The sequence below is a fragment of the Enhydra lutris genome, unplaced genomic scaffold, assembly GCF_002288905.1.
Source record: "Enhydra lutris kenyoni isolate GAN:26980312 unplaced genomic scaffold, ASM228890v2 scaffoldscaffold21, whole genome shotgun sequence".
NCBI lineage: Eukaryota > Metazoa > Chordata > Mammalia > Carnivora > Mustelidae > Enhydra > Enhydra lutris.
The window spans coordinates 73,572,597-73,588,160 of NW_019154105.1; the positions used below are offsets into that span (position 1 = coordinate 73,572,597).

At 39.6% G+C, this 15,564-nt stretch overlaps 1 protein-coding gene across 1 annotated transcript in view; it reads right to left on the reverse strand.

The window, feature by feature from the left end:
* Positions 1 to 15,564, reverse strand: part of LOC111149080 (nocturnin) — a 30,110-nt gene that overhangs the window by 3,352 nt on the left and 11,194 nt on the right. The window contains exon 2 of the mRNA XM_022505987.1: positions 1,523 to 1,792. Coding sequence (XP_022361695.1) covers positions 1,523 to 1,792 — 270 coding nt within the window. The remainder of the gene's footprint in view (positions 1 to 1,522; positions 1,793 to 15,564) is intronic.

Below are 15,564 nucleotides of genomic sequence, written 5' to 3' on the forward strand. Positions count from 1 at the left end.
GCACTCATATGCTAGCTTTAAAAAAAAAAAAAAAAAAAATCATTGTTGGGACGTCTGGGTGGCTCAGTTGTTAAGCGTCTGCTTTCGGCTCAGGTCACGATTCCAGAGTCCTGGGATCAAGTCCCACGTAGGGCTTCCTGTTCAGTGGGAAGCTTGCTTCTCCTTCTCCCACTCCCCTTGCTTGTGCTCCCTTTCTCACTGTCTCTGTCAAATAAATAAAAATTCTGTAAAAAAAAATTTTATTTTTAAGTAATCTCTACACCAAACATGGAGCTTGAACTCACAGCCCCAAGATCAAGAGTCACATGCTCTACTTGACTAAGCCAGCTAGGTGCCCCATCTACACACTCATTTTAACACCTAACTCTATGAGCCGTATGAAGTGATATGGAACCTATCTTAAAGAGGCAGCTTTTCCTACTTATGGACGAACGCCTAGGAGAAAAAAAAAAAAAAAAACAAATCTAAGATTGAAAAGTCAGAGTATATGCCCTTCTTTAAAAAGCTACCTTTGTTTCTTTTTTCTTAAAATTTCAACTGCTACAGGAAAGGCAATACTTTAAAGGTATCTCTAATTCAGCAGACCTAGGAAAGGTGTCCTTTCTACCCTGACAAAGTAGTTTGTGTTTTTTTTTTTAAGATTTTATTTATTTACTTGATGGAGAGAGAGATCACAAGTAGGCAGAGAGGCAGGCAGAGAGGGAGGGGGAAGCAGGCTCCCTGCTGAGCCGAGAGACCAATGTGGGGCTCGATCCCAGGACCCTGAGACCATGACCTGAGCCAAAGGCAGAGGCTTAAACCACGGAGCCACCCAGGCACCCCACAAAGTGGTAACTTAATGAACAGGGAACTAAAGCAATATTCCTTTGACCTCAAGTTCTACAGACACATATGGGTGAGAATCTGGCCTCAAGAATACCCAGACTCAACACCACCCACAGTGAGTCTCCATTCCCTGCAGGAACTTCTATCTGCCACTCATTCAGCAGATTCTGTTTCTCCCTTACAAATGTTATCTTAGGGGGTGCCTGGGTGGCTCAGTGGGTTAAGCCTCTGCCTTCGGCTCAGGATCCTGGGATTGAGCACCGCATCGGGCTCTCTGATCAGAGGGGAGCCTGCTTCCCCCCTCTCTCTGCCTGTCTCTCTGCCTACTTGTGATCTCTATCAAATAAATAAATAAAATCTTTAAAAAACAACAACAACAACAACAAAAACAAATGTTATCTTAACACTGTGGACTGAGAGTTGGAGGCAACAGAAAGTTTGAGACTGATAAAAGACAGGGTCCTTTAAACATGGAAGGTGAGGTATAAATCTCGAGTGCTGGATTTATTTGTGAAAACCGGATGGCCTTCTTTCTTACCGTCCCCTTCTGGGAGCTCCTGGTGCTGTCCTAGTCACCCCATCCTCCTACACCTCTATCTGCCCACACCTCTTCCCTCCGGTGCTCTAAGGTGTGTGCAGAAACAGAAAGGCAGTCACAGCAAACCTAAGTGCTCAGGTACAAAAGCATCAGGCATACCTTGGGCGAGGATGTTCCACTGCATGACCCGAATAGGTGGATGGCTACTGGGGCAATCTGTCCTCAGATCCACAAAATCCCTCTGGAACCTCGGAGGTCGAGTGTGCAGGACAGCCCTGCATTCCTCAAGGAGTTCTTTAGGATCAATGGGCTCCAGATGTTCTGGGTCAGGTGACACCAAATATTCTGGGTGATGGGAGGCAGCGCTGCTGTTCAGTGTCTTGGCGAGAGCGCTATAGAGTCTGCTCGTTCCGTTTCCCATGGAACACACTACAGAAGAGGAAAGTACAATTACACATGCAGCGCCTTTTTCGGCCTTTCTTCCATTTTCACTCAGCTCAAATAGAAGATAAAACCTTTACTGTCCACAGAAGCCAAGAACTTGACGAATGGCAATGTTGCCACCAGGTTCATGTGTGAAGCCGTTTCTGCAGAGGTGGTTTAAAGGAGTTTCCAGGCTCTAACTTTCTATAGGACAGATTAATTGAAATACCAATGTTAAAACTGGTCTCTGATTAACTAAGATAGTCTTTTAAGAGAGAAATACCTTGATCTTTATGGTCCCTTCTAATTTAGGATTTGTCTTAATAATTTATAAACCCAGTCTTATTACGAAAGCATAGCTAGACAAAATCCACGTTCCTTTTTCTAAATATTTTAATAAAAACTTGAAGACCAGTTTGTAAAGAGCCAAATGTTAGAAAGCCCATGATAATCCTGAAGAAAAGATTAGGTGATAGCAGGCTGCTGCTCTGGCGACCTCATCTAGACAGATTCCTCTGTTATGGAAAGTAACAGCTGGGTTAAATCCATATCCATTTCTTAGCTGTTAACTATCCATTAGGGCTCTGGCTTTCTGGAGGACTCTGAACGTCACTGAGCAATACAGTCTATAATATCAATTGCCAGATTTATTAAGAATCCAGAAAAAGGGTTGGATTTAGAGGTAGAAGGGGTAAGAGAAGGTTGCCCCCTCTGTGCTGGGATCCCGAGGGAAGCCTGCTCAGTGCATTTTCTAAGTGCTTCTCTTTTTATCCTGATAGATTATAATGCACTTAGGAGGGGAGAGCACAATCTCCCACTAATTAGCCTGAGGGAAGTTCTACCTGTAAGCAGGTGATTTCTTCTTTTCTACTGTTCAGAACAGTATAAATTATGGTCAAGTTTTACTTGGAACAACCTCCAAGATCCTGTGCTAGGATGAATCGTCGTATGAAGGAATCCGGATTTCCCTACCACATCCACATCCTTGCCTTCTCTTGATAAAGACACACAGTTTTCTTATAAAATACATTATCTGGCTGGCTCACTGACTGCATCTGAAACCAGCAGTCAAGCATATTCACTGTGGCAGGTCAGAAAAAGCAAGTCCAAATATTTACCAATGAATGTCCTTAAACACCAAGGCCAATAAGCACGCAAGCCTGCGCTCTATTGTTCCTTTTCATCAACTCAACGTAGTTGTCTTTCTTCCCCCCAGTTAAGACTACTAGATTAAGGCAAACACATCATACATTTAAGTGTACATGCATCTTGAAGCAAGCCTGTTTGTTCTCCCACACACATACATGCGCAAATGCATGCACACACTTGTTTCCAAAGTGTTTGATTCAAATATATTAAAATTCTTTTTAATCAATCTGCTTGCCTGAGTACATGGGTCCAAAGGAAGAAATTTCCTTCTTGGCTGGAAGTACAACTTTGAAAATCTTTCTTCTATACTTCTAGTTTTTAAGAAAAAGAAATTAAAGGTCTTACTGGTTGATTTCTCAAGTGTAGTCCCTCCAGAAAAGTAGCACCAGCCCAGCTGTGAGCCCAAATGTCACATAGGCGGCACAGCAAACTCACGGGGCCCCATGGAGCATTTCACATGTGAAACATACGGCAATGTTTGACCTAGGTCAGCCTTTAAGCATACCACTAGCCGGATGTCCTTCAGTTTCAACAGGACTGCTCCACATCCCTTTGATATATCTTTGTCAAGCTGACTTTGGGGTGGTTATTGTGATAAAAAAGCAAATATGTAAAAATGATCACGAAAAAAAAAGTAATAGTGTCCAACAGGAGTTTGTGTATTTGGGGAGTTATGTGAAGTCAGAAAAACCATCTTGAACTACACTTCCTTCTAAAAAAAAGTTAGGAAAACCTTCACATAAAAGAATAAAAGGAACAGAAAAACATCCATTTCAGACAATGAAAGCATACCAGAAAGACATGCCCAGAAAGCAAATCAAAACTATCTTATTAAAAATGAGCTAAAAGTCACTAAGAAAATGATAGAAGAGCCTAAATCAGAATTAGGAAACTCAGAAACAAGGCAACAAAGAGAATTAGTTTTTTAAGAAAATGAAGAGACAGAGCATTTGGGAGATAGTGATAAATACTGTATGTTTAATTTAAGCAAAGATCCAATATATGGGCAACAGGAATTCTTGTAGCAGGAAAACCAATGCAAGGAAATGAAACAAATACTAAAAACTGCATGTAAATCAAGAAGACTTTTATTGAGAGTACAAAATTTCAATCATTAAGGGTTGAATTATATTCTGGAGGTATAATTTCAGCATGGTAACTATAGTTAATACTGTACTGTATTCCGGAAATCTTTTAAGAGAGTAGATCTTAAGTGATCTCAACACACACAAGGTAAATGAGGTGACAGATGTGTTAATTAGCTTGGTTGAGGCAATAATTTCACAAGGTATATGTATACCAAAACACGTGGTATACCTTAAATATATACTACCTTATCTTTTAATTCTCTCAACCAAGCTGGAAAAAAATAAAATGGTTTAAAAGAATAAATTATGTAAGGTTAAAAAAAGACATGTATCATGGATATATTTAAACATCAGATACATAAAGTTCTGCCTTATCTTTTTATTCTAAAAAAAGGGGGAAAAACTGGGAAAAAAAAAAAAAAAGACTCAGAACTACATATTGAAAAACACATCACATATCTGAGAATATCAACCCAGAATGACCAACACCAATTGGACTGTAAAGAAGGAAAAAAAAAATCCCTTGGGCATGTGGGCAAAAATATCAAGTAACTTGTAAGGAAAATAAAAGCAGGCTATCATCAGACTGCAACTGCAATGTTTTATGCCAAGAGAAAATGAAGTTACATATTTTAAATATATAACTCAAACTTTATATTATTTGGCTCATCTGTATGTGAGCAAGGAATTTTATATTCAGCAACACTGGAATACTGACTCCATGAGGAAACTTTAGAGCAGGGCTGACTAACAGTATCTAGAGGTATTTTTGTACAATCCTCGAGCTAAGAATGGTTTAAGGGTTGTTAAACACACAAACATGATCCTGGAGCAGGATCCAGGATCCTGCGTTGGGTTCCCTGCTCAGCAGGAATCTGCTTCTCCCTCTGACCCTCCCCTGTCCGGTGCTCTCTCTTTCTCTCTCTCTCAAATAAATAAAATCTTTAAAACAAGAACAACACACAAACACAGACATATACAAAATATGAAATAGAATCACTTTTGGCCTAAATGTTTAGCCTAAATGTTTACTATCCAGTCCTTGGCAGAAAAATTTTTGCCATCTCTACAACTAAAGCACAAACTTCTGACCAAAATGATCAGCAAGACTTTGATATAAGATGGATGCTAAGCATTAAACATACAGCTACTTAGAAAATTGAGTCTAAATGAGGTTGAGAGTACAATGTCTAATGGCTATGTGATTCCACAACAAACTTATGAAGACTTAATACGACTCAAAGGGGAGGGAGGGACAGGGACCAGAATGAGGAAAATACATTCAACTAAAAAACTTCAAAATGGGGGCATCTGGTTGGCTCAGTTGGAAGAACATGCAATTCTTGATCTCAGGGTTGTGAGTTCGAGCCCTACATTGGGTGTAGAGGTTACAAAAAATTGAAAAATAAACTTAAAATATTGTAAACTGTTTTCAGTGGTCATAATTAGTAGTGGTAGTATTTGGACAGTATTTTGACACTGTTGTGAGGATGTGAAATGAACCAAATGGATATTCTAATTCCATTATTCTCTGTTTTTTTTTTTTGGTTTAGTTTTGAAAATGCATTTATAAGCTATTAGCCACACAATCAAGGAAAACATCTTGCCAAAGCCAACTCATTTTGGACCACCAGCAGATTATTAAGTTTGATTATCTATCTTATTTGTAAGAGGGCCTCTCAAAGTATTCTGGTGTTTTTCAAAAATTCAATCTACCCTCAAAAGACAAACTTTGCAGCAAAAAAGATGAAGAACACACTGTAGCATAGCTAAGTAATAAGGCCTTGAATGGGATAGACAGTCACAGACCAATTCCAATCCTGTTCTACCACTGTGTACAACTCTCTAGACCTGCTTACAGACCTATCAAATCAGGGCTTGGTAAAGGATCCTAATTTCCTCAAGAATTTTTTGGAAAATGCATGTAGGTTAGAACAGGTGGCAATTTCAAAATAACATCTATTATTTATACTAGAGACATATATATTTCTATTTAAAAAACTTGCATTTAGGGACGCCTGGGTGGCTCAGTCAGTTAAGGGTCTGCCTTTTGCTCAGGTCATGATCCCAGGGTCCTGGGATCAAGTCCCACAATGGGATCTTTGCTTAGCGCAGAGCCTGCTCCTCCCTCTGCCCTCCCCTTTGTGCATTTGCTCTCGTACGCTGACAAATAAAAAGACAAAAACAAAAAAAAACTCGCATAATTGTTCATCCAGAATGAACAATTTCATGTGTTAACAGTACAGCTGACTCTGAACACCGGTTTAAACATGTGATCCAATTATATGTGGATTTTTTATAGTACAGTACTAAGTGTATTTTCTCTTCCTTACAATTTTTTAATAGCACCTTCTCTTCTCTAGCTTGCTTTATTATATGAATACAGTATATGATACTAGTAACATACAAAATAAGTGCTAATCAACTGTATGTTATCAGTAAGGCTTCCGGTCAACAGTAGGCTACTGGTAAAGTTTTGAGGGAGTCAAAAGTCACATGCCAATTTTTGATTGTGTAGGGGTCTGGCTCCCCCACCCTCCCTACGTTGTTCAAGAGTTAACTGTACTTGGTTATGGAATGCACTGAAAATAGCCTTTTAAAAAGGTTTTACTAGCATTGACCTTTTACTGTAGATTCATCTACCTGAGAAAGATGTCATTAGACTCAATTTCGAATAAGAGACTAGGTAGAGGGTTACTGTTAGGGAGTATTTATTAGAGTCCTGTCTTTGCTCCTTAGATCTTACAGGAACTCAAGGATGGTCCTTAACGTGGACTGATGCAAATGTGAATATCAAGTTATGTAGTAACAAAGTGACACAGCACATGCCTTCTAATACTAAAGTACCTAGCAGCAAAGCAACCTGTCCTATACTGAGTCTGAGTTAGGAGGGAGCCCGATGATGCTGAAAGATGTCTCTACCAGTCCACCCTTCCCCTGCACACCCGAAGGCCCCCCATGTGTCAGGCTCTGTCCTCACAACACACTCTGCAACTGAATCACCTCTACAGACTTCCACTCCCTTGGGTGTGGTCTGGCATAGAACTCTATTCTTCATAATCTAATCCAATCTCTCAGTCCTCAGGCATAATTTACCACAGGACGTTGATTTTACATTCTTATTTCCCTATTCTCAAGTTTTGAAAACTTCATCTTGACAAGTTACCAAGTATTTGGGGAAAGATTAATACACATGAACTAATGAGAGAAAAAGCAAGTACTTACTTTGTGGAGTGGGCTAGGGTATAGTAAGGGTTAAAACAATCAGGATAGGTACAATAATCAGAAAACGACTGTAAAATATGGAGCTTTAATTTCTGACTAAACCACTTACTTGGTCCATCACAGACAGGTAGCCACCATAATTTAATTTCTTGCCTCACTCTCCCAAACACACATACGCGCCCTGGATGCCAGACTAGTACTCTAGTCCACTGGATCAGTGAACAGACAGACTAGGATCTCTGCCCTCTTGGAGCTTATGCTGCAGTGGGGGAAATACAAGACAATGGTCATATGGTGAAAGTGCAATGGAGAAAAATAAAGGAGGAAGAGGATATAGGGGATGCTAGCGGCTGGGGAGTTGCTGATTTACATGGGATGCCCAAGGAGGTCTCACTAAAAGATGGGATTTGAACGGAGACCTGAAATTGGTAAGGAAATAAATCTGAAGTCTTAATGGGGATACAATGGAAGAACATTCTGGGCAGAGGAACAGCAAATGCAAAAGCCCTGAAGATAGGAACATGCTTGGCAAGGCTGATGAAACAGCAACGCACTGAAAAGATTTAAAGAATGAATAAAAAGATGAGGTCAGTGAGGACCGGGGTGGGGGGATGGATTATATAGCACATTGTAGTCCATTCTAAGGACTTGAACCTTTATCTGATATGAGAAGCCACTGGAGAACGTTAAGCAGGAATAAGAATCTGATTTACATTAAAAACAGTAACAACAAAAACAACACACTGGGGACACCTGGGTGGCTCATTCCGTTAAGTGTCTGCCTTCACTCAGGTCATGATCCCACCAGCGTCCTGGATCAAGTCCTGCATCTGGCTCCCTGCTCAGCCGAGAGCTGGTTTATCCCTCTCCTTCTGTGCTGCTCCCTGCGCTCTCTGTCAGATAAATAAAATCTTAAAAAAAGGAAAAAAAACCCATACTACAGTGTAGGGAAATAAGGGCAGACAGAGAAAACCCATTAGAGGACAATTACAATTATGCAGGCAAAAGACAGTGGTAGCTTGGACTAGTGACAGCAGTTAAAGTGGCTGGATTCTGAAAAACTCTAGTTGGAGCCAGTAAGTTTTAATGATAACCTGATTGTGGTCTGGGAGTGAAAGAATGGCCAAAGAGGTCCCAATGGTTGCCAGGAGAGCAATTAGAAATACGAAGTTGCCAGTACCGTCTAGGATGATTCAATGGGGTTGGCAGAAAATAGAGAAGTTTGGGGATTCAATATGATTGAGGCTTAGGAGAGAGGAGCAAACTGGAAATAAATGTTTGGGAGAAGTCGGCAGGCACTTGAGACTAAAGTGAGTTTAGAAAAAAAAATTAAAAAATAAAGAGAGTTGAGAAAAGAAGTCCAAGTACTGAGCTCTGGGGCAAATCAGGGAAGATGTGGTGAAGCTGAAGAAGAAGAAAGGGAACATGATCTTCCTGCAAACAAAGTAAAGAAAGCATTCCATTCATAAGTAGTTACCTCCTGTGTCAAATGGTGCTGATAGTTCGAGGAAGATACAGACAAACCATCTGGATTAGCAACGTGGAAAACTTCAGTGGCTTTAACAATGGCAATTTCAGATTTTTGGTGGAGTTGTGGGGAAAGAGAAAATAGGATAGAGCAGAGAAGTAATTTGCGGAAATCTTTTCCTGAAAGAGGAGAGAAATGGAGTTGTGGCTAGAGGGAGGCAAGAGAATTTTTGGAGGTTATTACACATGTTTGTCTGCTAGGGGGGTCACACACGAGAGAGAAAAACCATGGAAGCAGGAGACTTTGGCCACGATGGGCATGAGGGAGCCCACAAATGCTCTCCCCAAAAAGCATTAAAAATCTGGACAGAACTGTCAAAACCAACCATTTCAATGCTCTGGATATATACCAAAGGCATACAGCAAAGAGAAGCTTTTTTATTCAGGAAAGCTACTGAACTTCAGCTAAAATCTGTGTCATTTCTGAACCGGCCAGCCCCTCAAGCTCTATGGGAGTAGTTCAACTAGGTCAGCAAAGGTATTGAACTATCAAGCCCAGGCTCTGATGGGCTTCACTGGTATGTCTATCAACTATTTAAATAAGAAATACCACTCCTTCACAAACTGCCATTTATTGCTTCCCAAGTATAGCCTCTCTGAAAGACAGTTTGGCAGGTTTTTCTGAATTAAACATAGACTTACCATATGGCTCGGAACTCATACCCGTAGGTATTTTACCTACAGTGAACTGAAAACTTATATTCATGCAAAATGTACACAAATGTTAAGAAGCAGTTTTATTAATAATCACCCCAAACTGGAATTAATCAAGGTGCCCTTCACCTTGCCAATGGATAAATTATGGTAAATCCTTATAATGAAACAGTATCCAAAAATGAAAAGGAACAAGCTGCTGATTTGCAAGATACACCCATACAACATGGATAAATCTCAAATGCATTTTCTAAGTGAAAGAAGTCAGACCCTAAAACTTCCATATTACATGGTTTTGTTCACATGACACTCTGGAAAGGTAAAACTATACGGATTGGTAGCTGCCAGTGGACGGGGGTGGCAGGGAGAGGGAGCAAGGGAAGCAGCAGTGGGGTAGGGGAGAGCTGACCTGGGGAACTCTGAGGGTGATGGAACTGCTCTGTACAGTACTAGGGTGGTAGATACACAACCCAATGCATTTGTCTAAAGCCATACAACCATCCACCAGGAAGAATAAACTTTAATGTGTACAAACTTTAAGTATCAATTGGAAGATGGAATGATCTCAAAACGGAGTGCAGATTTTGACAAATGAATCTAACTGTATTACAGATGTATGGCAATCTCGCAAACGGGGTTCAGTAAAAAAGGATGTGTGATCTGAGTAATTTTGGAAAAAAAGCATTTTAATGGGAAACTATCCAGCTCAAGACTAAAGAAACTGTAGTTAGTAAAGTTTCTCATAGGGGCAGTAGGTGTTAACAATTCCAAAACTGCTTCACATACATACTGGGGTTGACAAGTAAATGGACAGTGGATGACGGGAGCCATAGCTCTCAATGACAGAGAATGAACTTACAGGTAGACAAGGAAAAAAGGCTAGAATGAATCATGTGGTACTAAGCTAGGGTCAGAGATATCAGGATGAATTCATGTTTCACTTACTATACACATAGATATATAGGTACAGAAATAATTTTAGGTATGTGTATTGTAGGACTCTGGTTTCCCATTTGGTGTCTGCCATTAGCTGACCATTTAGCTATCTCTGCCATCTACCTGCTTTTTTCCCATGTCACAAACATATTTTACAGCTTTATATGTCCAGGATTATTGTGAGGATAAGAACAAAGACATGAGTCTAAAACATTTTTTAAGTATTTTATTTGCCAGAGAGAGAGCACAAGCAGGAGGAACAGCAGGCAGAGGGATAAGCAGACTCTCCGCTGAGCAGAGCCCGATGTGGGACTTGATCCGAGGACCCCAACATCATGAACTGAGCCGAAGGCAGACAATTAACCAACTGAGCCACCCAGGTGTCCCTAAAACATTTTTTATAAAACCATTACACCTAAGGAATTTTGCTTGGGTTTATGTATTTATTTTTGGCCCGAGGTGGTCCTGATGCCTTGTCTATTCACTCCTCAGCAGGCACTGCCTCTCTGTGGTGATGAACATTTTAAGTTCAAAATGTCACTAGAAAAAAAGTCATTTCACATGTTACTGTGTGAACATATATAATGCACGTATTTATATACTCATATGTGTAACTTTTAAGGTACATATTTTAAGCCAGTCAATGTGAAAACTGATGTGACAAATAAAGCCTACATTCCCAACTCAGTACACACCCGTGGCATATATTAATGTCTAATGAGTTTCACAAAATGATTATTTTTTTCTACAGTAAATGTGTACTATTTCCTAGTGTACTCCCTTTCATTTTTTAAAAATGCTGGTTTTGACCCAATGAAATTGAGTTTCAAACTAACAAAACTGTTCAAAAGCAGTTCCCCAAGAGTAGTCTATAGACCCTTTGGGATGCCTGAGACCCTTTCAGAGGTATGCATGGCCAAAACTACTTTTATAATACGAAGACACCATTTTCCTTTTTCACCGTGTTCGTATCTTTTACCCACAAACGTGTTAAAACTGCTGCTAGCTCAGCATGAATGAGGCCCTAGCATCGGACTCCACCAAGCAGCCATAGTATTCTTCACCACTACACACTCTTCAGTTTTAAAAAAGTCAGTTTTACTAAAAAATGTCCTTAGTGAGGCAGTAGTATTTTTGTTAAACCTAGAACCTTAATGACATGTCTTTTTAATATGTGACAATGGAAAATACACAATAAAGCACTTTTGCTCCATACCAAAATACAACAGCTTACAGAAAAGAACTTGGGTTGCAAAATGAACTAGCCCCTTTTTTTCATGGAACACCATTTTTGCCCAATGGTAAACCTGACAAATTATAGTTAAACAAATAAGGATATCAGGCATTTTCACTAATATGTGTAAACAAGCCTGTCACTTTAAGGAAAACAAAAGACCGTATTTGTGTCAATGATAAAAATTTTAAGGGAAAACTTTGGAAAAATTTTATCTGCCATCAGGAGCGCGACAGGTTCCCAAAACTTAAAGACTTCTGACAAGACGGGTAGTATATTAACTAATGCTATTTCTTGGTATCATATAGTATTTGAAAGATCTGCATAGCCCAGTTAACCAACATTTTCCAAATGACTGATACAAAATCATTCATGGGTAAAAAATCCGTTCAAAATACCAGACAAATCAGTTGATTTTAATGTCACAGAATACAAAAAGCTCACTGATAGGGCACCAGATTTCATGCTGTAAATAACTACTAACATACACTCTACCACAAAGAATATCCACAATGATCTAAAAATGACGTTAAAGTAATTTTTTCCAACTACATTATCTGTGAGAGACTGGAATGTCTTCAAAGACTTTAACCAAAACAACATATCACAACATATTGAATGTAGAAGCAGATATGAGAATTCTAGCAGTTTCCTAATAAGCCGGACTTCAAGAGATTTCAAAAAATGTAAAACAAGGCCACTCTTTTAACTAATTTCTTGTTTTGGAAAATATAGCTACTTTTCCATAAAAATGTCATTTATGTTAATATTGGTTTTATTATACTAAATGACTTGATAAACATGTTTATATTTTCTCATGTTCTACTTTCTAATATATTTATCGATATGCATATGAATATATAACCCACATAAACAAAAGTTCTGTGGGCCCTCAAAATTTTTTTTAAGAATGTAAAAGGATCTGGGATACCTGGGTGGCTCAGCTGTTAAGCGTCTGCCTTCGGCTCAGGTCATGATCCCAGGGCTCTGGGACTGAGTCCCATATCAGGCTCCCTGCTTTCTTTCTCTCCCACTCCCCCTGCTAGTATTCCCTCTCTTCCTGTCTCTGTCAAATAAAAATCTCACTAAAAAAAAAAAAAAAAAAAAAAAAAAAAAAAAAAAAAAAAAAAAAAAAGACTATAAAAGGATCCAGAGAGTAAAAAGTGAGAATTTCTATTCTAGATCAACCATCTTTTATTTTTTTTAAAGATTTTATTTATTTATTTATTTTTTAAAGATTTTATTTATTTATTTGACAGACAGATCACAAGTAGGCAGAGGCAGGCAGAGAGAGGAAGGGAAGCAGGCTCCCTGCTGAGCAGAGAGCCCGATGCAGGGCTCGACCCCAGGACCCCAGGATCATGACCTGAGCCGAAGGCAGAGGCTTTAACCCACTGAGCCACCCAGGCACCCCTATTTATTTTTTTGACAGAGAGAGAACAGCAAGAGAGGGAACAGAAGCTGGGGGAGTGGGAGAGGGAGAAGCAGGCTTCCCACTGAGCAGGGAGCCCGACATAGGGTTTGACCCCAGAACCCTGGGATCATGACCTGAGCTGAAGGCAGACACTTAACGACTACACCACCTGGGTGCCCGGTTCAACCACCTTTTAAGTATGGACATCCTGTTCTGAGGGACATAAAATAAGGCAATCCCCTGGGAAGAAAATGAGAACTTTTTTTATCTTAAAAAAAAACCAAAAACCAAAAACCAAAAAACAATAGATTGAAAGCAGACATGTATGTAATTGATATGAACACAGAGCACATATCTAAATTTGTTTTAAACTGGCAGAAGATAAAATCACAGAAGCTGGGAGGTCACTGCTGTAAAGCTATTTCCTTGCTGCTCCAGAGAGTACAAATACCCCCGAATCATGGATACTCTTTCCTTACCTCCCTCTTTTATTTCTGCTGTCCAAACTAGATTTTTCTGTACTTCAGAAACATTCTTTTCAGGGGCGCCTGGGTGGCTCAGTGGGTTGAGCCTTTGCCTTCCACTCAGGTCATGGTCTCAGGGTCCTGGGATCCAGCCCTGTGTCTGCTCTCTGCTTAGTGGAGAGCCTGCTCCCCCGATCCTGCCCACCAGGTCTGTCTCTGCCTGCTGCTCTGCCTACTTGTGATCTCTCTCTCTGTCAAATAAATAAATAAAATCTTACAAAAAAAATTATTTTCATTAAGTCATGAAACCAGAGAAAAATCAGAAAGGATTTGGGGAAGTCCCAATGCATTTTCGTTTCTTCTTCTAGTCCCAAAAATGTATGAGCTTACTTAGTTATTTCTCAAGGCTGTATTTTCCGAAACTTTCTGGTAATATACAGACATCATGTCAAAGCAAGTACAAAATCCCAAGCTAGGAATTAATAAGTAAAACTGAACACCAAAGACTTCTCGTACTATTTTTGTGAAGCCAACCAAGGCTCAGACCCACATAAGGACTGCAGTGTAGTAAGGCAATGTAAATTTGAAAACAAAAGAAAGCAAAAATTATGGGGCACCTTTCTTCCCTCCCCTACCCATCCTAAAATAAACAAACAAAAAACAATGATGCCAGTGGCAGCTAAGGATTACTTAATACTTAACATGCACCATTTAGAAATTCTGCCTGCTTTGACTGCATTTTCAATTAAACCTTATTACAAATCCTAGGAGGCAGCTACTCTCATTATGCCCTTTTTACAATGAGGAAATAACTTATTCTCATTGTTTCTCACCTGGTTGTTTTTTTTAAGTAACATTCATTTTTTTCTTTTAGAGTATGAACCGATTTAAAAAAATTCTTCCCATGGGGCACCTGGGTGGCTCAGTGGGTTGGGCCTCTGCCTTCAGCTCAGGTCATGATCTCAGGGTCCTGGGATCGAGCCCCGCATCGGGCTCTCTGCTAGGCGGGGAGCCTGCTTCCCCCTCTCTCTCTGCCTACTTGTGATCTCTGTCTGTCAAAAAAAAAAAAAAAAAAAAAAATTCTTCCCACACATAAAACCATGTCCGATTCCCAGACTTCAAGCCATCCTACTTAAGCTTTATGCCATAAAAGGGGTTATTATATGGAGCTTTGAAAAAAACCGTCCAAGGTTCAGAAGAGCTCAACATCCAAAGCCAATTTTCTCAGGCAAAACAGGACAAATAATTCATCCCTGTGGTAACTGAGATACTGAAAGTATAAAATTTCAACAAAACCTCTGTTAAACTTTATCTGGCAGTCATACTGGCTTTTAGGTCAACTTTATTATATGTATTTGGGGATGGGTATTCTTAATTTGACCCCATATTGTATTTTTTTTCTCCCAAAATTCATTTCTTTCCCCAGGCATTTTACTAGGAAAAGTATCAGCTGTCATCCTGAGTGTGGTACACATTATATAAATTGTACGGGCAACAGGCAGATCAAAATAGCTTCATTTCTTATCCTAGCTATGATTTAACAATAACACTTCAATCCCCTGCCTTTTCTTCTTTCTATAACCCTATTTCCATTTAGAAATGGACGCCTTCATTCCTTACATTAATACCTCACAGCTATTTTACTTTATAGGAACAAATAATGCTCACCTCCCTCATGAGAGCCTTTTAAGATTTGCCAGAGAATTGAGATTTAGATTTCTGAAATATAGTTGTAGTATGTAAACATCCCCCGTTTAGTCCTCTCTTTCCCAGAAAACAAAGCAGAAGTGGGCTAATCACAAAAATACAGAAAATATGTTTACTCTTCATCTCACTTCTGAAGCAACAGGCAGACCACAGTATCAGTGCCTAAGAGTGCCAACCATCAGAGGGAAATGATCAGGGTTAAATGAAACACTTTCACACCAATGATCAGAATGCTGGATGAGAATCATATAACAGTTGAGACCCAAACTGGCTGGGCCTACCATTCCAACCAGTCCTAAGAGCATTTAGAAATTACACCAGAGAGACATCTGTTCACATGTTTCTAGTTACTCAGCAGTTGCATACACTAGAGTTTGCCC